Source organism: Bubalus bubalis, chromosome 5, assembly GCF_019923935.1.
Source record: "Bubalus bubalis isolate 160015118507 breed Murrah chromosome 5, NDDB_SH_1, whole genome shotgun sequence".
Classification (NCBI taxonomy): Eukaryota; Metazoa; Chordata; class Mammalia; order Artiodactyla; family Bovidae; genus Bubalus; species Bubalus bubalis.
In genome coordinates, this window is record NC_059161.1 from 126,800,220 (window position 1) to 126,823,424 (window position 23,205).

Genomic DNA, 23,205 nt, shown 5'->3' on the forward strand with positions numbered 1-23,205 from the left:
AGAGGTGGTGCCCGGACGAATCCCAGGGATGGGAAGGGTCATGATAGGACCACCGATCCATGGAGCTGGATGGATTTTATTTCCGTTGACTGCTTAGAGCACCTGGGGACAGATGGCCTTGCTGGAGGGGCTGGGGATGCACAGACTTGGGGACAGAACTACTGGGGGGGCTGGGGCGGGTATGACAGTCCAAGGCTCTCCAAGCGGGGGTGACCTGAGTCCAGGGCAGCTATGTGCAGCTGCGGCAGCTCAGAAGCAGAGGGATGGTGGCTGGGGTGCGGCCGCAGGGCCCGTGCCTACAGCGCGGTGACGTGGAGGCCCTGGCCGCCGGCTGCCCGGGAGCTGTCATCCCAGGCCGCGCTCCCAGCGAAGGCGTGCAGGTCACTCAGCAGGGCCTCGGCGCTGCCCCCCGAGCCCGCAGGCCCCTGGCAGCTGAGGCCCAGGCCGCCCTCTGTGTCATCGTCGTGCACTGCCCCGGCCGGCTCAGTGGCCTGCGGCGGGCTGGGCCCCTCTCCCCGCCGCTCCTCTTCCTGGGATCTACGCTCCTCTTGGCCACTGAGCAGATCATAGTCGTCTTCCACGTCCGGCTCGTCCTCTTGCTGCTCTGGGTCCTCATCTGGTGAACCCAGCTCGGCCCGGAGCCAGCGGCCTGGTGGGCTGGCCCAGAGCAGGCGGCGAGTGCGGCCCCAGAGCGCAGCTCCCAGGCGGGCCGGGTGGTAGTAGCCCCCCGAGTCCCGGCTAAGGCGGCGCCAGGCCAGCGCCAGGCCAGTGACCAGCAGCAGGAGCAGCAGCAGCAGCAGGACAACAGTGACCGAGGAGTTGGAGCCATTGTCACTGTTGTTCGAACCCAGGGCCCCGGGCAGGGCCAGCAGTGTCCAGAGCCCTAGGGCACAGGGCAGATCCTGTGGGGAGGCGGGCAGAGGGTCACTGCTTGGGTTGGTCGTCTCTTGGGCAAGTTTGGGACAATCCAGCAGAAAAGCCCAAGTGCTGACTCAGTCACGAAGGCCTGTCCTGGGTCTGTGATAGCCAGCCACCCATGCCCCCCTCCCTCCCACTGCACCACAGAAGCCTGCTCCTGCCTGGGGCCTGTGCCCTGGCTGCGCCTTCTGTCTGGAATGCTCCATCCCCAAGTGCCACCCCCACCCCCCCACCCCCTGCCGCCCGGCTCCCTTCTCACCCTGGCTCGGGGCGCCTTCAGTGAGGCCTCACCTGGGTGGATGCCTACCTTGACATTCACCCCTGCGGCCAGCCCTGTTCACCCACCCCTCCCCAAAATGGGGGCCTCACCTGGGTAAATGCCTACCTTGACATTCACCCCTGCGGCCAGCCCTGTTCACCCACCCCTCTCCAAAACGGGGATCGCTCTGCTTGTGTGCCATGCTTATCGTTTTATCTTCCCACCAGAAAGACAAGGATCTTTTTGGCTTAAGCACCTAAACAACTCCTAGCCCAGAGCAGGGGCTCAAGAAATATTGGCTGAGTGTGTTAAGACTCTGCCCCCACCCCAGGAGGCGGAGGAGGGGGTGCGGAATGGAAGGGAAGGAAGGCAAGGCTGGCTCTTCCTGAGGCTCAGGAGGGAGGCACCCAACCCCGAGGTGACTCTTTCCTTCCATTTGGCCAAGTCCCAGGATGGGGGTCATTGAGACCCCTCTTCCTCCCAGCTGTGGGACCGCCCCAGCTGCAGCGTTTCCGTTCGACTGCGTCCCAGGGGGCCTCAGGCTTTCAGGGCCAGGGGCTGGGGAGGTGAGTGCAGCTGCCGGAGGAAGCCTGCGGTCGGAACAAGGCAGGTGGGGGGTGTGAGGGGGGAGGGGTGCCGAGGTGCTGGCAGGCCTTTCCCTACCCGGGCTGCCTGCCTGGCTCCGGAGATGCAAGTCTGCCTGCCTGGCTCCAGGGACGCAAGCAAGTTGAGATGGCACGCGTGTTCCAGGCTCCGGAGCAGAGCAGGTGAGAGTCCCTCTGGGGGGTCTTGGGGAGGGGCCGGGGACACAGAGTGGGGCGCTGAGGGCCACCCCCTGAATCCCAGGGAGGCCCAGGTCTAAGGTGAGGTGAGAGAAAGGCCCAGTCTCTGCCCCGTGTTTGTCCCACCCGGGTCTCCCACCTCTGCCGACGACCAACCCTACCTGACTGCTCAGTGTCCCCAGGCCTGTGAGGGGTCCTTCCCTAGCTCCCAGGGGGCCCAGACATTCCAGCCCTGACCTCCTGCAGCCCTTGCCCCCAGGACCCAGTCGGCTCCATGCTCACCATCAGTCCGTCGCCTCTCAGCGCTGGGTTCCCACCTCCAGCTCCGGCTGTGTCGAGTGCAAAATGAGAGCTCGCGCTCTCGACGGCAGCTGCTGTTCATCGGCACTTCCGCTTCCTGCCCAGAACACCCTGCCCAGCCCTCCCTCCACAGGACCCCAGTGGGCCCCTGGGGCCTCTCAGGACCCCCCTGACCCACAGCAGATCCTCAGCGGCCTCTCACCCGGCCAGGCTGGGGCCATGGGGCCTGTGGCCTGGCCTCCGAGAGGAGGAGGAACTGGGCACCCGGCTCAAAGCAGGGCAGGCCCTGGAGGCATCCACAGGGCTTCTGCCTCTGATCTCCTACCTGACAGAAGTCAGGGAAGACTGGGGGGCATGCTTAGGGCCCCCTCTCTCGCATCTGTGAGCCTTGGGGGTGTCCCGTGTCCCCAGCTGCCCAGACTTCCTTTCCCAGCCCTACCCTTGCAGCAGAAGGGCCAGCCTGGCTTTTTAGAAAGAGCATTTTATTTGGAATGAAAATATAGAGCCCAATCCTCCTGCTTCCTCAGAGGAGGGAGCAGGAGGGCTGGCGGGGGGCGGGAGAGGTGGTCCCTCACAATATAAGTGCTCCTTGGTACAAAAATCCTCCAACAGTAACAAAGACCAAAGCCTAGCGGTGGCTCCAGCCTGGGCCCGCGGGAGGGCTCCCCCCGCCCCCGCCCTACTCCTCCGAACCTGCCCCAGAAACGGTCAGCAGGGGGCAGGGGGGCAGCCAGCCTGCAGTCCCTGTGACAGAGGCTGAGTGAGAAAGGGGTGGGGGGGAGGAGGTGATGGGGAGCAGCGTCCGCGGACCGGGGACCTAGGCATCTCCATTCTCTATGCGGCTGAGCTGCTCCTCCAGGCGGCCAATGCGCTCACCCTGCTCCTGGACCAGCGCTCTCAGCGTCTGCAGCTCCTGCATCACCTCCTCCAGCTTCCTGGCTTCCTGCAGGGACACCAGCAAGGGGCCCAGCGTTGCAGAGCTGCAGCCCTCCCCAAATCTACCATCTGGGCAGGGGCCTGGGGCCCAGAGAGGGCAGTGAACGGTTCAGGTGGGCACAGCAGACCTGGGCAACACCACTCTGAGCTGAGGGGTACATACCCCAGCTCCAGCGAGGCTGCCACTGGGCATGGCGATGTTGGTGGAGGCCGCAGGCATGGAGGGCCCCGGGCGGGAGGTACCAGGGGCTGCGGCGGGCCGGCTGTCCGACAACACGTTGCGCCGGTTGACCTTCAGGTCCCGCTGTTTGCTGGGCACGTAGGCCTCCCGCAGGGAGATGAGGATGGGGCTGGCATCCCGGCCGCTCACCCACTCTTCTGCCTCCAGGGCCGCCTCGGGCCCGGCCGTGTCGGGATACAGATCATCCTGGAAGAGGTCCGACTGCCCCGGGGGGTGGCGGAGGGAGGCCCGGGTCAGCTGGGGGCCCACCTGCGGGGTCCTCTCGTCTGGACCCTGAGCAGCCACCTCCTCACCACTCTTCTGACCTCCAGGCTGGCAGCCTGTCAACCCGTCTTCCGATGGCCTGACCCCTAGTGACCTTTCTAAAGCTCCAATCTGCCCTTTCACTTCTCTTCTGGACGCCACCAACAGCTCCCTCTGAAGACTCCTCCCACCTCCCCAAGCAGGGGCCAGCTATGGGCTTCGTGGGACTCGGGGAGCCACGTCTGCGCCCTGTGGACTGTGAACTTCTGGGGCAGGCCCCGCTCCCTGGACGGGCTTGGCATGCTACATGGAACTCAGTTAACTCTGGCTGCAGAGAAACAGAGCTCGTTCAAGACTCTCGGCTGGGGACCCGAGGCCCACCCACGCATGGCTGAATCCTCGCCTCCTGGGAGCCTCCACTGCCGCAGACTCCCTGGCTCTCACCGCTCCCACCTCTGTGCCTTCGCCTGGCTTACTACCCAGCCCTCATGGAGACCCTACCCCAGCCGGGAGGTGGGTCTTGCCATGCCTCCTACAGGGCAGACCTCCAAGGCTGCCCGGCGTCCATCCAGAGCAAGGCCTCAGCTCACCCTGTGTCTCTTGCCCCAGCAGGGCACGCTGGCGTCCATGCGGCCCACTGATTACACTCGCACCTAGCCATGTCTCACTCACAGGCCTCACCTCGGTCACCCCCGTGTGGTCTGTCTGCTAGAGAAGGGAGCAGGTGAGCAGGGAACAAGGTGGCCTCACCTTTCTTGGCACAGTCATGACAATGGGCTCACACTTGCGCTCATGCAGTTTGTAGAACCTGGGGAAGGGGGTGGAGGGAGGACCCATGGGTGGAACCTGCCCCTCTACCAGCTCTCCCAGCTCCCTCTGCTCTCCGCATCCAGTCCTTCCCCTGAGCCCTCCCATGGGCTGACCTCAACCCTGGAGCCTCTGTGGGCCAGTTCCTGTTTCTGAGCAGCCTCCTGTGATCTGACCTTTCACCCTGGGTGCCTAGCGTCCAGCTCCCACCCCCACCCCATCCCCCTTCAGCCGGCCTCCTCAGCAGCCCTTCTTACCGGGCAATCTCGCACTTGCTGACCTCCAAACCCCTCTTGGGCATGCTCCCCATGCCCCTCTGGGGCTCTTTGCTGGTGAATGTATTCAGGAAGTGGATGTAGGGGGGCTCGTCTGTGATTTCAAAGTACCGGATGCTGGAGTCGCCCTGGAGGGTGGCGGGGGCAGAGGTCAGCACCAGGGCCCACCTCTGTCTTCTCTACCACCCCACCCCCGCCCTACCCAGCCCCACCTTGCCGCAGACGTAGACCACGTTGGTATCAGGGTCGTAGAAGGGCAACAGAGCTCCGTTGCTAGAGTCCAACTCCTGCAGGGCCATGGGCTCCCCGAAGTTTTCCTGGCACGTGGGTTGAGGGACAATTGGGCCAGGTCAGAACCTGCTTCCTCCCCTCACCATCCCAACCCTGCTTCGAGACTGGCCCCGACCAGCCTCACACGCCAGCCGGCACTGCCTCTAACACTCGCACCCTCTAGCTACACGTGCTCCACTGGGCCTCGCTGGCCCCTCCACTCCACGGTCCCATTTTCCCCTGCCGATTCCAGGCCTTCAGATGACTCCCAGGCCACCAACCAGGTGCTGAGCAAGTCCCCACACTTTGGGAGCCAGGCTGCAGGGTAGCACTAACCCGTGGAGGCCCCTGGAGGTCACTTACAGGATAAGGTTGGGGGACAGAGCACTTCAGAGGAAGGGCTGGGAGGCTTCCTGGAGGAGGGGGCCTCTGCACTGGGGCTCCAAGGATAGCCAGAGTGGAAATAGACAAGCAAAGGAGGCAGGGGCCTTTCAGGGGCCAAGAATGCTGCTGCCAGCAGATGTGGAGGCAGGTGGGGGAGGCCAGAGAGCAGGGACAGGGAGAGAAGAGGCCGGCAGGGCTGGGGTCCTGGGTGCCTCAGGGGCCAGGCTGACAACCTGGGAGGGACAAGACTCTCCAGGTGACTTCTGCCCTGCTTGCCCAGGGTGGAGCCTGTCCTGTGTTCACCCCTCAGGGCAGCCACAGCCACTCACTGGATCCCAGAGCGCCAGTTGCCGCTCGCTCATGCGGCTGAAGCCTGTGGTGAACACCTTGCCATCGGCCAGGAAGATGGCCCGCATGGGCCGGGCTCCCTCGTGAGCCTTCTCCCGCTCCTGCGGAGGAGACGGAGGGATTGGTCTGTGCGGTGCACCGGAAGAGCCCCTTGGCCAGTCCTCGGTCGTCCTCACCCTCTGGGGCCGCATACCGCCACCAGGGTCCCCCGGCGGGGGTCGATGACGCGCACGCTCTTGTCCTTGCACGCGGTGCAGAAGAGGCTGCCGTTGCGGTTCCAGCTGACATTGTAGATGAGGTCGGGGTGCAGGCTGTCCAGGTGGTACAGCTCCTCCGCCGTGCCCACGTTCCAGATGAGCACCATGTTGTCGCAGCCTGCAGGGCGAGGGGGCCGTTAGCTCTGACCACCCTCTGGGGACCAGAGCCGGCGTTTCGACCTCCGTGGGCCTCAGCTTTCACGTGTGATGGGGCCGGGAGAGGGTGTGGTGAGGGGCGGGGCCAGGGCCCATGGGGCGGGGCCAGGGGTCACGGGGCGGGGCCAGGGGTCACAGTGCAGACCTGCGCTAAGCAGCACGTTGCGGGCAGTTGGGTGCCAGGTGACGATGCCCACTCTCTTGGTGTGCCCCTCCAGCACCACCACCGGCTCTGTCAGCGGGGAGACCAGCCCGTTCTCCGGGATCTGCCACACCTGTCGGGGCGTGGGGGTGGGGTGGGGGAAGCGGGGAGGTCAGCGCAAGGCCATGCTCGGCCCCGCTGCCAGGACCCTTGAATCATACTTGTGACCCCCGGCCCGCCACCGTCCCACGCCTCACCATGACCGTGCAATCCTCTGAGCCGCTGGCGATGACTTCGTCATTGTGGGGGCACCAGTCGATGTCCAGGACAGGTCCTGTGTGTCCACACACTGTCGGGTAGGCCTTGTCAATGCGACCGGTCTGCAGGCATGAGGGGGGGGCAGTCAAGGGGGCCCCAGGAGGCTCAGGGTCCGTCCCTCCCAGAGCTGAGTCCTCCCCTCCGTGGATGGGGAATGACAGGGTGATATGGTCCCGCCTGGAACACAGGTGCCCAGGTGTGACTCTCGCTCTGCCTGCTCCTGACCCACCTCCTCCTCACAGGTGTCACTGGGTGAGCAGGAAAAGTTGCCTCTGACCCTGATTCCTTGGCAATTAAAAAAAAAAAAAACCACCTTCTCCATGTGTGTTAGCACCTCCTGGGCAGTAAATCTGGATTCTAACACCTGCCCAGCAGTGTAGGGATGGGCACTTTATGGGCTGTGAAGTGAGCGGAGACTTGGCAGATGTGACAAGCTGCCTCCAGTCTCTCCCCAGCTGCGACAGGGCCCACCTTGCTTAGGGGGAGCACCAGGAAGGCACCGCCCCCGCTGGCCTCCACAATCACTGCCAGGAACTTGGGGTTGACGGCGCAGAAGGTGCTGTCCCAGGTGACACGGGACACTCGGATGTCCTCATAGCACTGGTCATTCTTGACAGGCTGCCCAAACACATGTCGGAATTTGCTCTGCCGGACCACTTTGCGAAACATGACTGCAGGGTAGAGAAGCATAAGTCAGCCTTTGCCCAACCCGACAATCCCTAACCCTCCCAGGGCTGCACAAGGGGCGGTGGGGAGGATGTAGCCTGCGATTTGGTCCTTATAACCGGCCCGGCTCTCAGTTTCCCTGGTTACAAACAAAATAGGGTCACAGTGCAGGTCTGGCTGCCTCTCTTCAATGGGGATCTGAAGGTAGAAATGCATTGACCTCCAGCAAAGCCACTGCTGAGACCTGAGGGGTTTTGGGGGACTCTCCCAGGCTCTGATATGTGTGGGGGAGGTGGGAGGTGCCCAGCCAGTGCAAGCCTAGCTTCTTAGTGGGTCTCAGTCGCCAGCAGGGCCCTTTCTCCCCAGGATTTGGTAGCAGGGTGATGGGGAGGACAGACAGAGGGGGCAGGAATGATCTCGCTAGGGCGCTGCGTTAGGCCACAGTGCTGGGTCCCACGGAATGTGCAGTGCCTGCAGGAATGTGCAGGTAGCCCCATGCAGGTCCAGGGGGTCTGGCAGGACTGGGCGGTGTCAGGGCGCCGCTCCCAGCCACCGAGCCTCCGAGCTCAGCTCGGAATGGGGTCCAAGGTGAGGCAGGAGTCTAACTTCAAGGATTCTGGCTCCTCAGAGGGGAGACTGAGCAGCCAAGGGGAGTTGGGACTGACGGTGGGGCACCGCGGAGGGGGAATGCTCCTCGGACTTGCGACCCCTATCCCAGCTCCCCGCGATCTGCCCCCGAAGTCCCGCCCAACCCCTACGCCCGCGCCCCCAGCCCCAATCCATCGTGCTCACCAGGGACGCCGAGAGGCTGCAGCACCTTCCTCGTCCTCGGGTGGCTCTGGATCCCAGTCTCTGGGAAGCAGGAAGCGGGAATCAGGAAGTGACAGAGGAGCAAGAGGCGGGGGACAGGGGGCGGGGCGGGGCTCACGGGGGCGGGGCCGAGGTCACGCGTGGAAGGGCGGAGCTGGAGGCTGCAGGCAGGAGCCTGGTGGCCCGGAGCACGAGGAGCGCGGGGCCGAGGACTCCAGGGGCACCTGGGCGGGGCCTGGGCGGGGCCTGGGCGAGCCCCGCCCCTCGGGCCTCCGGGTCCCTCTAGGGCAGAGGGGCAGGGGCCGGGATGAAGATGGGGCCGCAGTGGTGCAGCCTGGCCGCAGACTGCCGGTTTCTCTTCTTGCTCCTCTTGTCGGCCTCCTCGGGAGTCGCCAGGGTCGGGTGCAGCCCCGCCCTCCCAGTCCCCCACCTCAGTGAGTACTTCCCGATGGAGTCCACCTTGACTCCAAAATATACCCTGATGCTGGGAAAGATTGAGGGCAGGAGGAGGAGGGGCGACAGAGGATGAGACGATTGGATGGCATCACCGACTCAATGGACATGAGTTTGAGCAAATTCATGAGATAACTCAGGAGATGGTGAAGGACAGGGAAGCCTGGCGTGCTGCAGTCCATTGGGTGGCAAAGCCAGAGTCGGACAAGACTTCGCGACTGAAGGACAATATATTCATGTGCCTCTTAAGTTACAAAGGTACCTACTCTTGGTACAATGTAAATAAAACAGCGGTGTTTTATGAGGCGGGTGGAAGACCCAGCCCTCCCATTCTTCCTGGTGCACACCTTTGGGTCCTGCCCAGCCTCCTTACTAAAAAGAGAAATAGTGCTATGACCTGCAGACCCCTCACACCTTCCCTGCTTTCCTCAACCACCTCCCTGCGAAGCCTGGAAGTTTGGCCACAGACCCCTCCCTCCTCCTGGCCAGCTCTTGAGACTGGCCTCCCCAATCTACCCATCCCTCTCCCACCCTGGGAGGCTTCAGTTCAGTCGCTCAGTCGTGTCCGACTCTTTGTGATCCTGTGGACTGCAGCACGCCAGGCCTCCCTGTCCATTGCCAACTCCCGCAGTTTACTCAAACTCATATCCATTAAGTCAGTGATGCCATCCAACCATCTCATCCTCTGTCATCCCCTTCTCCTCCTGCCTTCAATCTTTCCCAGCATCAGGGGCTTTTGCAGTGGGAGGCTTAGGTGTCCCTGTAAGTCCCACAGGCAGGATCTGCATCCTCCAATCGGGTATTCAGTCTCTGTTTGATGCCAAAGCCCTTGCCTTTCCCACTGCTCCATATCTCCTAGGACAGGCCAGTCCTTCCAGCCCAGGACAGAGTGTGGGAGGCTTGGAAGAGAGAAGGCAGTCACGAAACTTCCTTCTCCATCATGTCCCCCCAGGCAATAGTCAGGGGCCTGACTAAAGCCCAAACCAGATCCCCGGCCCATCACCCTGCCCTTCCTCACCACTTGATGCAACCCCCACGGTCATTGCCCCTCTTCCACCTGTTACCATCCTCCATCCTCCCTGTGCACGTGGTCCAGTGACATTGACTCTCCTATCCCTGCAATAGTACCACCTTCCTTCCCACCCCAGGGCCTTGGCACATCCTGTTCCCTCCATCTGGAAATTCTCCTCACCCCCCATCTTGAAAAGGCTCCATCCCTCACTTCCTCCAGGTCTCAGCTCAAATGTCTTCTCTGAGGGCCCTCCCTGACTATCCCCCTCACCCATCACTCTCTGGTCCTTACTTGTTCCCCCTGTATGTTCTTAATCACTACATTGTGTTATATTATGTAACTATTATATATTTGGTTTCATTTATTTTTTATTTTTGGCTGCACTGAGAAGCTTGTGGGATCTTAGTTCCCTGATAAGGAATCAAATCCACACTGTCAGCAGTTAAAATGAGAGTCCTAGCCACTGGACTGCCAGGGAATTCCCTAATTATCAGTGTATTTGCTGTTTGTCTGCCTCGTCCCACTAAGATGTCAGCAAATTGAAGACCACACTTGGCCTTGTTTCTCTCTGGATCCCCAGTACCTAGAACAAGACCTAGCACACAGTCTGTGTTCAATTAATGTACATTGAATGAATGAATGAACAGCAGCTCTGAATGCATAATTGAAAAATGTTCATATTTACAGCTCTCAGAGTCCATGTCTGGTCCCTATGAAGGAGAGGGAAGTGTGTCTCTCACCTGTAGAGGCATGAGTCTTCCAATGGGCCACAGGAGCCCAGCCCACTGAGTGTGTTAGGCGTGAGGTGGAGGGGCTGTGGACTGTGGAGGGTAGGCCCTCCTCTCATCCCCTCTGGCCTTGGGGGTGCATGTTTCCTCCAGTACAAAACCCTCCTTCGTGGGCTAGCAGGAGAACGCCTCTATCTCACAAAACCCTTCATGATGCTGCTCTTTCTCCTGGATAGCAAGTACCCATTATGAGTGGGGGGGTCCCTCTTGGGACCTTGAAGGAGGGATTCTCCAAGAGGTGGGGTTAGGAGGATGGACCAGAGTTGAAGCCAGGTGGCTGGCACTGAGGATTTAATCCCTGATCTGCCTGTCATATGGAAAGGCTTTAGGATCCCTACCTGGGAGAAGGAGGAGGGGTACTCTGCCAAGGGTCCATAGTGCAGACCCTGCCCTCAAGAAGTGTACAAGTCCAATTGGGTGGGGAGTGTGAAAACATTTGGAAAGTGGAGGAGGAGGCTGTGTGGTGGTGGGGGCAATGCCTGGTGGGCAGGATGCTGCCACATGGGCTCTGGTGGGTCTGCACTGTCCTGGGTGTGAGTGAGGCCCACTGGCATAATCAAACTAACGGCTAACAATTATTAAGCACTTACTCTGTGCCAGGCAAGGATCTTTGAACTTCACAGGGATTAACACTGAGAAAATGGAACCATTATTATGATCCTAATTTTACAGATGAGGAAACTGAGTCTCAAAGAGGCCAAGAGCCTCGCTGAGGATCATACCCCTGGTGAATCGTGGCAAACCAGGATTCAAACGACCTCTGAGGGACATTGGAGACCATGCCCTAATCCCATTCAAAATGGAAGGCTGGCTGGAAAATACTTGACAAGTGCTTGATAAATATTTGCTGAATGAATGAATTCAACAAATTTGTGCCTGTCTAGAAATCTCTCTCCCACCAGCTTCGGTGGCCAGAATTCCAGGAAGTACTATGATTATGCTGCTGGTTAGCTTCCATCCCTGGGTTTGGCTAACGATCACAACAGCCAAATTTGCAAAGGGAACATTATCACCCCATTTTACAGAGGAGGAAACTGAGGCAAAGACAGGCCTGGGAACCAGAACCCAGATCTTACTGAACCACTTCAGCCTGCCTTTGTAGCAAGCACTGCTGGGAAGGGTAGCACTTAAAAGGTCATTATCCTTTACACCTACTGGTAAGAGCACCCCTCAGCTTCTAAAGGTCACAGTGCTGAGCTTAAGGGAAAGGGTGTGGGGCGGGGCGGGGTTGGGGGGGGGTGAAAGGAGAAAGAGTTCATGGTTTTAGAACCCCAGGGACTGAGAGAAAGCTGGGTGGGGTGAGTGCCAGGAGAGAGTAATGTGTATGAAAAGGAAGTGGGGTGGGGGAGTCTGAAAATAGACCTTCAGCACTTCCTAGTTTTTTTTGCAGGGTCTGCAGCTGGAGACGGAAGAGGCCGGCTCTGCTTGGAGACACCGTGTGACCTCCAAGGGGCCTGTGCTGTCCCTGGAACCACTGGTCCCAGAGTTCTCTGCTGGGACATCTTCCCATCTCTGCATCTGGGCTGAGAGTGTGGAAGGGGCTGAGGCAGAGGCAGGACCAGGGCACTCTGTGCCTCCTCCGCGGTGGGGGGTGGGCAGGTGAACACTCACTGAACCCTCAAACGTAGCAGACCTTGAAGTCCCCTGGAGCTGCCCAAGGCACAGAGGTGGCCCCAAGCTCTCTCAGGCCACCTGGCCATCTGCAGCCCAGAGCTGGTCATGGGCACAGCTGATCTGCCCAGAAGCTCACAGGATCCCAGGTGCTCCGGCCAGGTGCCCCCTCCTTCCATCATCCCCAGCCCCTGCATCCCTGGATATCTACGAAGCATCTGTTCACTGAGCCCCTTCTGTGTGCCAGTTCCTGCCAGCACCTCACACACCTTCTCATTTAATCCTCACGATGCCAGATGCAACAGGAGCTCGGAGGGTGAAGTGGCTTGTCCAGAGTCACCCGGAGCTGGATTGGAATCCAGTCTTGTTCGCTCTTGCCTCTGTGCTCACCACTTTGCTGAAGGAAGTCTGGCCCCAGCCTCACTGCCTGTTGGGGTAGGGGATTGGAGGAAAAGGCTGCCAAGTCCGCTTGTGGGCCGCTAAGGCCCCAGGCTCCCGATGGCTCCTGCATGCCTCCCTTCTCTTTAGGGACTTCCTCCTGGGCTCCTTGTATCCAGGTGAGAGGTCGGGATAGGGAGGAGGGCAGGGAGGGAAGGATCAAGGGAAGGTCGGATCAAGCCTGGGGAAGTAGCCCTGCCCGTCTTTCTCCTGCAGGACGGAGGCTGAGGAGGAGGCTGTCCGTGGGGTCTGGAGGGCATCGGAGAGCCGAATCCACAGGACACCATCACCTGTGGTAGCTTGGGGGGTGGTGCTGGGCCACCGTGTGGGGGCCAAGTCTGCAAGAGCTTGCTGGGACCAGGGACGTGACATTCAACAAACCTTACGGGATTTTGGCTGCTTCATGTTCATGTCCCCCAAGCCCCGTCTGCCAGGCCCAAGGGACTCGGTAGGGGTTTTCCACGCGAACTTCCCCCGCGGTACCCGTCCTCCTCTCTGACGGGCTGGTTCCTCTGTCTCCCCCGGCTTTTCTGCTGTCCTGGCGGGCCTGGACTTTCCCGAGCCCTCACGTGGGGCCCGCACCCGGGGCCTCTTCTTGGGGAGCACCGCTGGGGCCTTCTCCCTCAGAGGCAGCAGGCGTGGCTGGGTTCATGGGGGCCTCTAGGATGGAATCCATGGCTGGGGTAGAGGAAGCTTCCTCACAGGCACTGGGGGCTGAGCTGGTAGTGGGCCTGGGGGGCTGGGCCTTGGGGCTTGCCTGTGACTGGGCCCCAGAATCCAGCTGGGGTGGGCCCTCGTCATCCTCCTGTGGCTGGGCCGCGGAGTTCGCCTGTTGCTTGGCCTCGGGGTTCACTTGTGGCTGGGCCGTGGGGTTCACCTGTGGCTCGGCCTCAGCCACTGGCCCTGGTACCGTCTGATCCCCAGAGTCCACCTGGGTCTGTGGGTCAGCTGGCATGAAGCTGCCCGGCCTCTCCTCACAGAGAGCGGCTGCAAAGGAGGTGAGCATGGCGCGCAGCAGGGCCCGGAGGTCGGTGCTGGCCAGGAGGCAGAGGAAGGGACTGAGACAGCTGTTGAGCAGGATCAGGTAGTCAGAGTAGACCAGGGCCTCCCAGAGCAGGTAGCCGGGGTAGAAGTCCCACAGGAAGGCCAGGTACAGCAGCTGCGCCAGCTGGTAGGGCAGCCGCAGGACCACGTAGGCTGACAGAATGGTCTTGGCCACACGGGCGAAGCCGCAGCAGGCCGGGGCCCCAGGCTGGTGGCGGCGGCAGGGCCGGCAGGCGGCAGCCTGGGTGAGCACGTGGCAGACGACCAGCACGAGGAAAGGAAGGAAGCCCCCCAGGATCTCCAGCATCCGCAGTGGCAGCTCCTCGCTGTCCCAGAAGTCCAGGCAGATGACCAGGTCATACCACCAGACGGCCGCCTCGGGGAAGACCAGCCAGGGCACACTGAAGAGGGTGGCCAGCACCCAGACCCCAGCACAGACCCAGAGGGGCAGGCGGGCTGGGCGGCGCCCAGGGTACCAGCGAGGGCACAGCGCCAGCAGGCAGCGGTCCAGGCTGAGGGTGGCCAGCAGGAAGAGGCCGGAGGAGTAGGACACCCCCCAGAGGAAATAGTAGAAGCGGCAGGCGGCCGTCCCCAGCGGCCAGTGCCCGCCATGCTGGATCTCCATGATCTGGAAGGCCGCTGCCGCCAGGAACAGGAAGTCAGAGACAGCCAGGCTGAGCAGGAGCAGAGCAAGCCGCGTGCCCGCGCCCTGCCGGGCCTGCGAGCCAGCCAGCCACGCCATGAGCCCATTGGCTGGCAGCCCCAGGAGCAGCAGGGCCACCAGGAAGACCGTGTCCCAGCCGCCCTGCGGGTAGTCCTCATCGTCGAGCTCTGTGCGGGGCCAGCGGCCGGGGGCACCCAGGCTGGCTTCCATAGCAGTGTCTATCTGGGGTCCCCAGTGTCTTACTGGACATGGAGTGGGCACCTGGTGAATCAATGAAGGCATGAATGACTGAAAAGGAGAGAGAGGATGCTGAGCATCTCTGTGAAAGTCGCTGTCCCTCTCTGGGCCATCATCATCACCTTTGGGGTGGTTAACCTTTGCCAGGGACTTTAAAGAGATTACCTTACCTAGTCTTCCTGCAATCCATTCTACAGGTAAGCAGAGAAAGGTGCAGAGGAAGGTGACTTATGCATGGTCTGAGACAGGAATGTGGGCACCAGGACTCTAGTTATTTTGCTGCCCAGAATCCCGCTGCATCCACGCAGACCAAACCAGAGGCTTTCAAATTCATTTCAATAAGATACTATAGCAGAACTCCTATGTGAACTAAAAGGGTGTGCTCAGGTTAAAGGAGGGAGAGCACCCTTAGAACTCCAGGGAACACAGTTTAAAAACCACTTGGGAAATCCCTAGTGGTCCACTGATTAGGACCTGGCTTTTCCCTGCTGTGGGCCTGGGTTCAGTCCCTGGTGGGGGGACTGAGATCCCTCAAGCTGCATGGTGCCGCCAAAACAAAACAACCCCAAATGGTCAAAGCATTGCAGGCTCCCTTTTTGTCTGTATCCTGGGTTCAAGATTTTGAGATTCAGACTTCCTTGGTGGTCCAATGGTTAAAGATCTACGCTTTCATTGCAGGGGACAGGGGTTCAGTACCTGGTAGGGGGACTAGGATTCTGCAAGCCACGTGGTGCAGCCAAAACAAACAAACAGAAAGATTCCAAAGGGAAAGGCTTAGGGTCCCCTGGGCTCAAGAGTGGACAGGGAGTCTGGGGCGGGGGGGGGGGCTCCCTTTTCCCCCTGGGGTTACTCATTAGAAAAGGGGGTAAGGGGCTCAGCAACCTGATGAGGATGAGGGTGGCTGAGTCCCAAGAAGCCTGCTGCCCTCACCCTACCCCCTTAGTGGGGGGAGAGAGGCTCCCTCTGAGGTGGAAAAACCAGATGTCCCGGAAAGCCTGGGTCCTGCCTGTGGCTCATAACTCAAGCCATTTGACCTTTAGCCTGTGGTCTCCCCACCCCCAGGGCCCTTACTCAGGCAGACCCCACTCTGCAAGCTCCAGTCCTTACTGGATCAGAGCCCAGGGCACCCGCTGAGGCTCCAACTGGCGAGGCCTGGCTTACCTGTGAGGTGCAGGCCGCTGGCTGGAAGGAGCAGGGGTGTCTGCCTGCCCAGAGGTCCAGTCGTCCACATAGCCCCACGCTGGGGCCTGCTGCATGGTGCCCGGCGGCACTCAGGCTGCTGGCATGAAACCCAAGCTGAGAGGACATCAATCTTTCATGGGGCTGCTCGCTGGGGAAACCCTAACCCCAGCCCAGTGGGGCCAAGTGACCAGCCAGGCCCCCCTATCCTTGACAGGGCCAGATGGCCGAAAGCCCTCGGCCTGGGCCCCTCCAGCTCAGAGCAGGCTCTGGGTCCCCCAGGGTGCGCCTCCTCTGATGTCACCCCCATGACCCTCAATCACCCGTGATTCCAAGCCCCTATGATCTGGCCTCTCTTCCTTCCTTTCACACACCCTGCTCCGGTCAGGAGGTCGCCCACAGAGGGGTCACTTGTCCTCTCCCCCACCTCCCACCTTTATGCACACTCTTCCTCCTGCCTGAGATGCTTCCCCATGTCCTTTGGTAGCTGAGTCCTGCTCATGTCAGACAACTGGGCTTTCTGACGCTTCAGCAATACTGCTCCCATTTTATAGATGAGGCAACTGAGACTTAGAGAGGTGAGTCTGCTGGGTCTCCCAGCTCATGAGTGGCAGAGCCGTAGTCCGAGGCTCACTGTGGCCACTCTGTCCTGGCACCTGTGTTGCTGAGGATGGTTCCCTTGACTGATCTGCTCTGCTGATCTGGCCACCCGCAGGCAGAGTGCGGGATTAGGGCCTGGGCTGCCTGACTCACTTACCCTAATCCCCCTCAGGGCCCGATCCCTGGTCATCAGCCCTCGGGGTGGCAGAGCATAAGCAGCTTTATGGGTCCTGAGAAGTAGGGTTGCTCCCTGGTGCCACTTCTCTGAACCCTGTCACCCCTCTCCACATGGCCAAAGAGCAGGGGAGGGGGCGGCATGGCCCAGACCCGGCCCCCAGACCACAGAAGCCCCCTGTGGAGGTCCTGGCTTCCAGTAGTGGCGCTGAGGGGCCCCCCTTGATAAGGAAGAGAAGCAGCAAGAGGGAGAAGGGGCTCCGAGGGTCCCGGAAGGGCCCCGGCAGCTCTGGGGAGCAGACCCCCATGCAGGGCCCCAAGGCCCCGGGGAGCAGCAAGAACCCCTCCAGGACCAGAGAAGGGCAGGAGGGGCCCGTCCCCTCGGCCTCTGGGCCGGCCCCTCGTCGCCAGTCCCACCGGCACCGTCCTGGCCCCCAGCATGATGCTGCTCAGAGGACGTACGGGCCCCTGCTCAACCGCATCTTCGGGAAGGTCAGGTGGGCCCGGGCCAGGGTTGGGGCACCTGGGGGTGGGGTTGGGACTCATGGGCCCACCCTTCCCCTAATACTCAGCCCATCCTTCCCCTAATACTCAGGCCTCCTCCAGTTTCTGCTCCAGACTCAAGAGCTGGACTGTGGGGACAGAGTTTCTGCAGTTGGGGGGCAGCCTGGGCAATGGGTAGAGCTAGACCACTAACTCAAGGGTCTGTGGCAGCTCAGGGCCCCCAGGAGCAGGAAGGGGGTCAACTCTTATCCTGGGACTTCAGCTGCCTTCTCCTGCCCTTGTGGGACGGGCCCTGCCCAGGCCACCGTGGCCCGGGGCTGGAGGAGGAAGGCTGGTCAGAGCCCCGACTGGCCCCGGGGACATGCTGGTCTATGCCCCTGCAGGACCGAGAGTTGGGCCCCGAGGAGCTGGATGGTGAGTGGCCCTCCCTGGGAGCGGCGGGTGGGAGGTGTCCCAGAGCCTGGCTGGCTGCCTGAGCCTGACCTCCCTCCCCTGCAGAGCTTCAGGCCGCCTTCGAGGAGTTTGACACGGACCACGACGGTTATATCGGCTACCGGGACCTGGGCGAGTGCATGCGGACGTTGGGCTACATGCCCACCGAGATGGAGCTCATCGAGGTCTCCCAGCACGTCAAGATGCGGAGTCAGTGCTTGACCCCGCCTCCCCGGGGTGGGGTGGGGCGGGGCGGGTGGGCGGAGCCACCTGCCTTTGCCGCAGGGGTCCTTTCCCAGCCTCAAGGTTCCCGGAACCGAGGGGTGTTGGGCGGTGGCTCTGGCACTCAGACAGGGGTGATGGTGGAGTGAGGAGGGTGGGGTGGCAGTTTCCAGGACAGTTTGATGACATTGGCCCCAGGACACGGAGGGTAGGGGGACTAAGAAGGCGCCGGGTGATCCACGAGAGGCTCGCGGGACTCAGATTGGGGACCCCCGTTTCTGACTGAGATAAAACGGTCCCTGCTGGTACCAGCCACCTGGGCTGTCTCTGCCTCTCTTTGATCATCCTGAAAAGTCTTTTAAGGTTTGTTGGTGAGGCCGAGCGGGACAGAACCCTGGCCACTCTTGGCGATTAAGTGTCTGACGGGCAGCCCTTGTGTGAGTATCAGTTCAGTTCAGTTGCTCAGTCGTGTCCGACTCTTTGCGACCCCATGAACTGCAGCACGCCAGGCTTCCTTGTCCATCACCAACTCCTGGAGCTTATTCAAACTCATGTCCATCACGTCGGCGATGCCATCCAACCATTTCATCCTCTGTTGTCCCCTTCTCCTCCCGCCTTTAATCTTTCCCAGCATCAGGGTCTTTTCCAATGAATTAGCTCTTTGCATCAGGTGGCCAAAGCATTGGAGTTTCAGCATCAGTCCTTCCAACGAATATTCAGGACTGATATCCTGACTGGTTGGATCTCCTTGCAGTCCAAGGGACTATCAAGAGTATTCTCGAACACCACAGCTGATTTATCAAATATCAGGTTCCTTTCATCCCAAGACACCAGCAATTTTTTTCCCCTTGCAGTTCTCAAAATGTGATGTGATTTACAATTGATGTGACTATTTAGTGTCATGCCTCTTTCTTTCTCCTGAAGCTATTCATGGACCATTGTTGCTTTTTATAATTGATGGCCCCTTAGAATCCAGGGACTACTGGTGTATGCTTCTAAGGTATTTTTACTGCTACCTGTGGGGTTCCGGCACTTTACAGTCATGAACTCCAATCGCAATAGCACCCTGTCCTCCAATGGGGAGGCAGGTCCAGCGAGTCATCTGAGGTCACAGCATCAGTGGGAGAGCCAGGCTTTGAACCCGGGGCTGTCTTGTTCCCCAGCCTGGTCTCAGTCCCCCAAATCTGGTGCTTCACTGAGAGCCCTGGAGCATCTTGCCCCCAGCAGAGCCCCAGGCTGCAGCCTCCTACCCCTGGGGACATGGAAGCTGGTATCTTTCCTGGACGCAGAGCAGGTGAGGGGCTGGGGTCCCTCCTTGGGCCCCAGTCCTCACCACTGTGACCCTCTGCCTGGGTCTGCAGTGGGTGGCCGCGTGGACTTTGAGGAATTCGTGGAGATGATGGGCCCAAAGCTGAGGGAGGAGACAGCGCACATGCTGGGGCTGCGGGAGCTGCGAATTGCCTTCCGCGAGGTGTGGGGGCCCCCCGGGGGGCCGGTGGGTGGGTGGGTTCTGGGTGGCATCCTTACTGGCCTCAGGGGAGACTGGGAGCCTCAGCCTCTGGAGGCCCCAAGCCCTGCAGCTGGTGGGACTAGGACTGGGAAGGGGGTCAGAGAGGGTTTGGTTCACTCCCCGCTGGGGGGTCTACCCAGGAGGACTTCCCTGGGGGCAGGGGGTTCATGGCCTCAGTCTGGGAGGAGGAGGAGGGTTTGGATGGAGGAAGTGGGGGTGTCCAGGCAAGGTGGCGGCGGGCGAAGGAAGAGGGTAGGAGGGCTGAGTTCTGCCGGATTTGCAGTTTGACAGGGACAGGGATGGGCGGATCACGGTGGCAGAGCTGCGGGAGGCAGCACCCGCTCTGCTGGGGGAGCCACTGGTGGGTCCTGAGCTGGATGAGATGCTCCAAGAAGTGGATCTCAATGGGGATGGCACTGTGGACTTTGACGGTGAGCCTCCTCCTCCCAGACCAAGCCCGATCCCTCTGACTCCCGGGCTGAGCCCAGTGCCTCCTGGGATTGCTGACCTGGACCGGCTCAAGCCCCACCCCTTCTCTCCTGCAGAGTTCGTGATGATGCTGTCCCGCCACTAAGGATCCTCTGGCCCCAGACACACTAGCAAGGTTCATGATGCACGTCCTCCCCGGGAAGCCCCAGGATGAAAGAGACCCAGCAGCCCTCGGGCTTCTGCTCTGACAACCTCTGGCTGGAGAGCTGGCTTGTGATGTCACCTGCCCACCCTCATCCTGGCCTCCCTTCCATCCGAGTGGCGTGGACGAAACCTGCCCTCAACCGCCCGTCATTCCCTAGTGTGACAAGGTTTGACTCTCTCCAGCCCCTTGGGAGGTAGGGAGCTCCCTGCCATCAGCAGCATTCAGAGATGGGGCAGTGTAGGGGGTGGTTCTGGTAAAATGGGGAACTGAGAAAGGTGGCTGGACTCCTCTCATTCCTTATACGTGGAAAAAAAAAAAATTAAGTTGAACTTGAAAGACAGGGATGATCCCAGGTACCAGAGACAAAGAGAAAATCCAAAGCTGGGTGGTGGGAGGAATCAGAGGCTATGGGGGCTTCAGGGGTGGAGAGGTTCAGGAGTCTGGGCTCAGACACCCAGGAGAGACCTGTAAGAGGCTGGGGAGCAGGACATGACCTCCGTACATTCCAGGGTCTCAACAGGCTACCCTGTTCTTGAAAAGGGGGCCAAAATATACTGCTACCCACAAGCCTGAGAAAGTGACAAGGTGCAGATGTTCAACCTTGAGTGGAAAAAGTTACCCCGGTGAACCTGAAACTCAGGTCTGCATGTCAAGCAGGAGTGTGGTCTATCTCTGTGGTGTGAAAAGCAGAAGAAATAGGAAAAAAACAAAAAACTGCTGAGAAAGACACTCTTTCAACCCAGGGCACATACCCTTTAAAAAAAAACCCAAACACCCCTGTCACTTCTGAAGATGAACTCATGACAAAGGGTGACAAATCACATAAGGAAACAAATCACTGTGAGGGAGACACAGCAGATGCGGTAAATAGGAGAGTCGGCGCTCCAAAGTGGAAATCAGAAAACACGCTAAGAGACCATGAAGTAAGCACAAAAACAAACAAAATTGAGGCAAAATAAACAAGAGAGACCCTCGTCCGAAACAGCACAGTATGAAAACTGAATAGAAAGGTTAAAAAAAATAACCCAATAAAACATCTAAAAATGAGGATATGGCCATTGGAATGAAAAAAAAAATCAAGGGATAAATTAAACAGATTGGACACAATTTAAGAAAAGATTAATGAACTGGAAGCTATATCTGAGAAATCTCCCATAGGAGGGATGAATGACAGAAAATATTAAAGAACAGTTAAAAGTTAGGTGAAAGAGTAGAGTGAACAAGCTGGCTTAAAACTCAACATTCAAAAAACAAAGATTGTGGCATCCAGTCCCATCATTTCATGGCAAATAGATGTGGCAAAAATGGAAACAGTGGCGGATTTTATTTTCTTGGGCTCCAAAATCACTGTGGATGGTAACTGCAGTCATGAAATTAAAAGACACTTGCTCCTTGGAAGAAAAGCTATGACAAACCCAGACATTGTATTAAAAAGCAAAGACATTACTTTGCCGACAAAAGTCTGTATGGTCAAAGCTATGGTCTTTCCAGTCGTCATGTACGAATGTGAGAGCTGGACCGTAAAGAAGACTGAGAGCCAAAGAATTGATGCTTTTGAACTGTGGTGTTGGAGAAGACTCTTGAGAGTCCCCTGGACTACAAGGAGATCAAACCAGTTGATCCTAAAGGAAATCAACCCTGAATATTCATTGGAAGGACTGATGCTGTAGCTGAAGCTCCAATACTTTGGCCACCTGATGTGAAGAGTTGACTCACTGGAAAAGACCCTGATGCTGGGAAAAATTGAGGGCAAGAGGAAAAGGGGGTAACAGAAGATGAGATATTTGGATGGTGTTGCTAACTCAGTGGACGTGAGTTTGAGCAAACCCCAGGAGACAGTGAAGGACAGGGAAGTCTGGTGTGGAGGAGAGGAAGTGCAGTCCATGGGGTGAGGAAGTGCAGTCCATGGGGTGAGGAAGTGCAGTCCATGGGGTTGCAGAGTCAGACACGGCTTAGCTACCGAACAACAACAACCACAGTCATTAGGAGTCCCAGAAGAAGAAAATGTAGAAAATGGGCATGAGGCAATATTCAAAGAGATGATGGTTAAAATTTTTCCATAAAGACTTCTGCAAAGACAAGGGCCCAGACTGAAGGAGCACATTGGAGCCGGAGGATAAATAAAAGGAAATGTATATCTAGATGCATCCCAGTGAAACTGCAGAATACAAAAGGAAAATCTTGTAAACAACTCAAGAGGGAAGTCAGATTACTTACCAAGATTAGCAACTAGACTCTCCAAAGGCTTTTTTTTTCATTGACAACAGTAGATGCAAGAGGAAAATAGAATAAATTGTTCAGCGTGCAGAAGAAAAAGAAGTGCCTGCTGAGAAGCCTACACTTAGCTCATCTTATTCAAGAATGAAGATGAACTATAAACTTTTTTCAACAACACAAGGCAGAAAGGGTTTCCCAACCACAAACTCTTGTTGAAGGGATGGCTTCAGTGAGAAGAAAATTCAAGGCAGAGTGTGTACTAAATAATAGTCAGGAAAGAAACCAGTAAACGTACTGGTAGCTCTAAAGAAGCATTAACTATATAAAAAAAATAATTTGGCGGATTTTAAAACAAGGAGGGACTAAAAATTAGACAAAAATAAAATGGAAGATAGGAAAGAATATTTTAGATATGCTGAAACCTTTTTCTTGTTTTTCCTAAAGTAGGAAGATTCATTGAGATTTTGTTAATCATGTAAGGGTAACCACCAATATAACAGAAATAGAGGTTGAATGTTCCGTTCTTAACAGTTTAATCAATAGAGGAGGAAAATGGAGAAAGTGAAGAATTCTTGACTAAGCTAGTAGAAGTCTGGGAAAGAGGGGAAAAAAAGCAAAGAAAAATCTACAGAAAACATTAAAACAGAAGGTAGAAATAATTCTTTAAAAAATTACAATAAGTATAAGCAAGTTATGTTTTTTTTTTTTTGGTTAAAAGTTGGAGTTTCAGTCCCAGAAGGAAACATCAGTATTAGACTAGTAAGTATTAGACTGTAAGTGATGGAGACCCCAAATAACAATGCCTTAAACTGGATGGACATTTATTTCCCTCCCAGGAAGAGTCTTAGTTGAAATCCAGCTGTATGGCCCTCAGGCCCTCAGGCACTGCTTCTGCTGGCTGCTCTGCCATTCTGAGGGTGTAGCCACATTTGTTGGTTTCCCACCTGACAGAATGGGAGCAGAAACAAGAAAGGGAGCAATCAGCCTGAAGCACTTACACCCCCAGGGCTCTGCACCTGGGACAGCTGGTTGCAAAGGATGCTGGGAAATGCAGTCTTTATTTTGGGGGACCTTGTACCCAGCTAGAAACCAGAGGTTCTTCTACTACAAGGGCAGAGAGCAGATCTCAATAGGCAGATACCCAGGCTCTTCCCCATAGCTGAGTGCACATATAAGAGACACATTCAAAGCATAATGCCAACTGAAAGGCTGAAACTGACAGCTTGGAAAAAAGATTGACAAGGAGAGAATTAACCAAAAGAAAGCTAGTGTGACTACAAAGTGGACTATGGGGGGTAAAAGCGTCAGGGGTGAATGGAATTACAATTCACTAAGGAAATCTAATGTTCTTAAGCTGCGTGCAACTATTAATGC

The 23,205-nt window shown here is 58.1% G+C and overlaps 4 protein-coding genes across 5 annotated transcripts; 1 reads left to right on the plus strand and 3 right to left on the minus strand.

Annotated features, from left to right (window-relative positions):
• Nucleotides 1-58: 58 nt before the first annotated feature.
• LOC102414982 (protein tyrosine phosphatase receptor type C associated protein) lies at nt 59-2,573 on the minus strand. Of its 2 annotated transcripts, XM_006072707.4 has the most exons (3): nt 2,242-2,573; nt 1,841-1,965; nt 59-902 (listed from the first exon to the last, which is right to left on the minus strand). In XM_006072707.4, exons 1-3 carry the CDS (start codon nt 2,339-2,341, stop codon nt 297-299), a joined length of 831 nt encoding a protein of 276 aa, XP_006072769.3. In that variant the 5' UTR covers nt 2,342-2,573; the 3' UTR covers nt 59-296. The 2 variants fall into 2 exon arrangements, with proteins under 2 accessions (XP_006072769.3, XP_006072770.1); XM_006072708.4 differs by lacking the exon at nt 1,841-1,965.
• A 147-nt stretch (nt 2,574-2,720) lies between these two features.
• Nucleotides 2,721-8,249, minus strand: CORO1B (coronin 1B). The gene is made up of 11 exons (XM_006072706.4): nt 8,095-8,249; nt 7,108-7,307; nt 6,576-6,698; nt 6,322-6,451; nt 5,957-6,138; nt 5,745-5,864; nt 4,974-5,078; nt 4,744-4,889; nt 4,430-4,487; nt 3,359-3,637; nt 2,721-3,202 (listed from the first exon to the last, which is right to left on the minus strand). The coding sequence occupies exons 2-11, from the start codon at nt 7,303-7,305 to the stop codon at nt 3,077-3,079; spliced, it is 1,467 nt and encodes a 488-aa protein (XP_006072768.4). The 5' UTR covers nt 7,306-7,307; nt 8,095-8,249; the 3' UTR covers nt 2,721-3,076.
• A 4,286-nt stretch (nt 8,250-12,535) lies between these two features.
• On the minus strand, nt 12,536-15,615 carry GPR152 (G protein-coupled receptor 152). The gene is made up of 3 exons (XM_044943979.2): nt 15,521-15,615; nt 14,530-14,550; nt 12,536-14,360 (listed from the first exon to the last, which is right to left on the minus strand). Exons 1-3 carry the CDS (start codon nt 15,613-15,615, stop codon nt 12,980-12,982), a joined length of 1,497 nt encoding a protein of 498 aa, XP_044799914.1. The 3' UTR covers nt 12,536-12,979.
• CABP4 (calcium binding protein 4) lies at nt 13,157-20,907 on the plus strand. The gene is made up of 6 exons (XM_006072709.4): nt 13,157-16,804; nt 17,200-17,230; nt 17,315-17,458; nt 18,832-18,941; nt 19,264-19,411; nt 19,526-20,907. The coding sequence occupies exons 1-6, from the start codon at nt 16,427-16,429 to the stop codon at nt 19,552-19,554; spliced, it is 840 nt and encodes a 279-aa protein (XP_006072771.3). The 5' UTR covers nt 13,157-16,426; the 3' UTR covers nt 19,555-20,907.
• The last annotated feature ends 2,298 nt before the right edge of the window (nt 20,908-23,205 follow it).

What these genes read in the sequence shown, in the direction of transcription:
- GPR152 (XM_044943979.2), bottom strand. Translation starts at nt 15,615, where the DNA reads ATGCAGCAGGCCCCAGCGTGGGGCTATGTGGACGACTGGACCTCTGGG. An exon ending in CAGCGGCCTGCACCTCACAG is followed by an intron (nt 14,551 to 15,520) that starts GTAAGCCAGGCC and finishes GCTTACCTGTAG; the next exon opens with AATGGATTGCAGGAAGACTA. An exon ending in ATGGATTGCAGGAAGACTAG is followed by an intron (nt 14,361 to 14,529) that starts GTAAGGTAATCT and finishes ATGTCCAGTAAG; the next exon opens with ACACTGGGGACCCCAGATAG.
- LOC102414982 (XM_006072707.4), bottom strand. Translation starts at nt 2,341, where the DNA reads ATGAACAGCAGCTGCCGTCGAGAGCGCGAGCTCTCATTTTGCACTCGA. An exon ending in TGAGAGGCGACGGACTGATG is followed by an intron (nt 1,966 to 2,241) that starts GTGAGCATGGAG and finishes CCCCTCCCCAAG; the next exon opens with ACCCCCCAGAGGGACTCTCA. An exon ending in GAGCCAGGCAGGCAGCCCGG is followed by an intron (nt 903 to 1,840) that starts GTAGGGAAAGGC and finishes GCCTCCCCACAG; the next exon opens with GATCTGCCCTGTGCCCTAGG.
- CORO1B (XM_006072706.4), bottom strand. Translation starts at nt 7,305, where the DNA reads ATGTTTCGCAAAGTGGTCCGGCAGAGCAAATTCCGACATGTGTTTGGG. An exon ending in CAACGTGCTGCTTAGCGCAG is followed by an intron (nt 6,139 to 6,321) that starts GTCTGCACTGTG and finishes CTCGCCCTGCAG; the next exon opens with GCTGCGACAACATGGTGCTC. An exon ending in GCAGCCTCGCTGGAGCTGGG is followed by an intron (nt 3,203 to 3,358) that starts GTATGTACCCCT and finishes GTGTCCCTGCAG; the next exon opens with GAAGCCAGGAAGCTGGAGGA.
- CABP4 (XM_006072709.4), top strand. Translation starts at nt 16,427, where the DNA reads ATGGCCAAAGAGCAGGGGAGGGGGCGGCATGGCCCAGACCCGGCCCCC. An exon ending in TCAACCGCATCTTCGGGAAG is followed by an intron (nt 16,805 to 17,199) that starts GTCAGGTGGGCC and finishes ATGCCCCTGCAG; the next exon opens with GACCGAGAGTTGGGCCCCGA. An exon ending in TGGCACTGTGGACTTTGACG is followed by an intron (nt 19,412 to 19,525) that starts GTGAGCCTCCTC and finishes TCTCTCCTGCAG; the next exon opens with AGTTCGTGATGATGCTGTCC.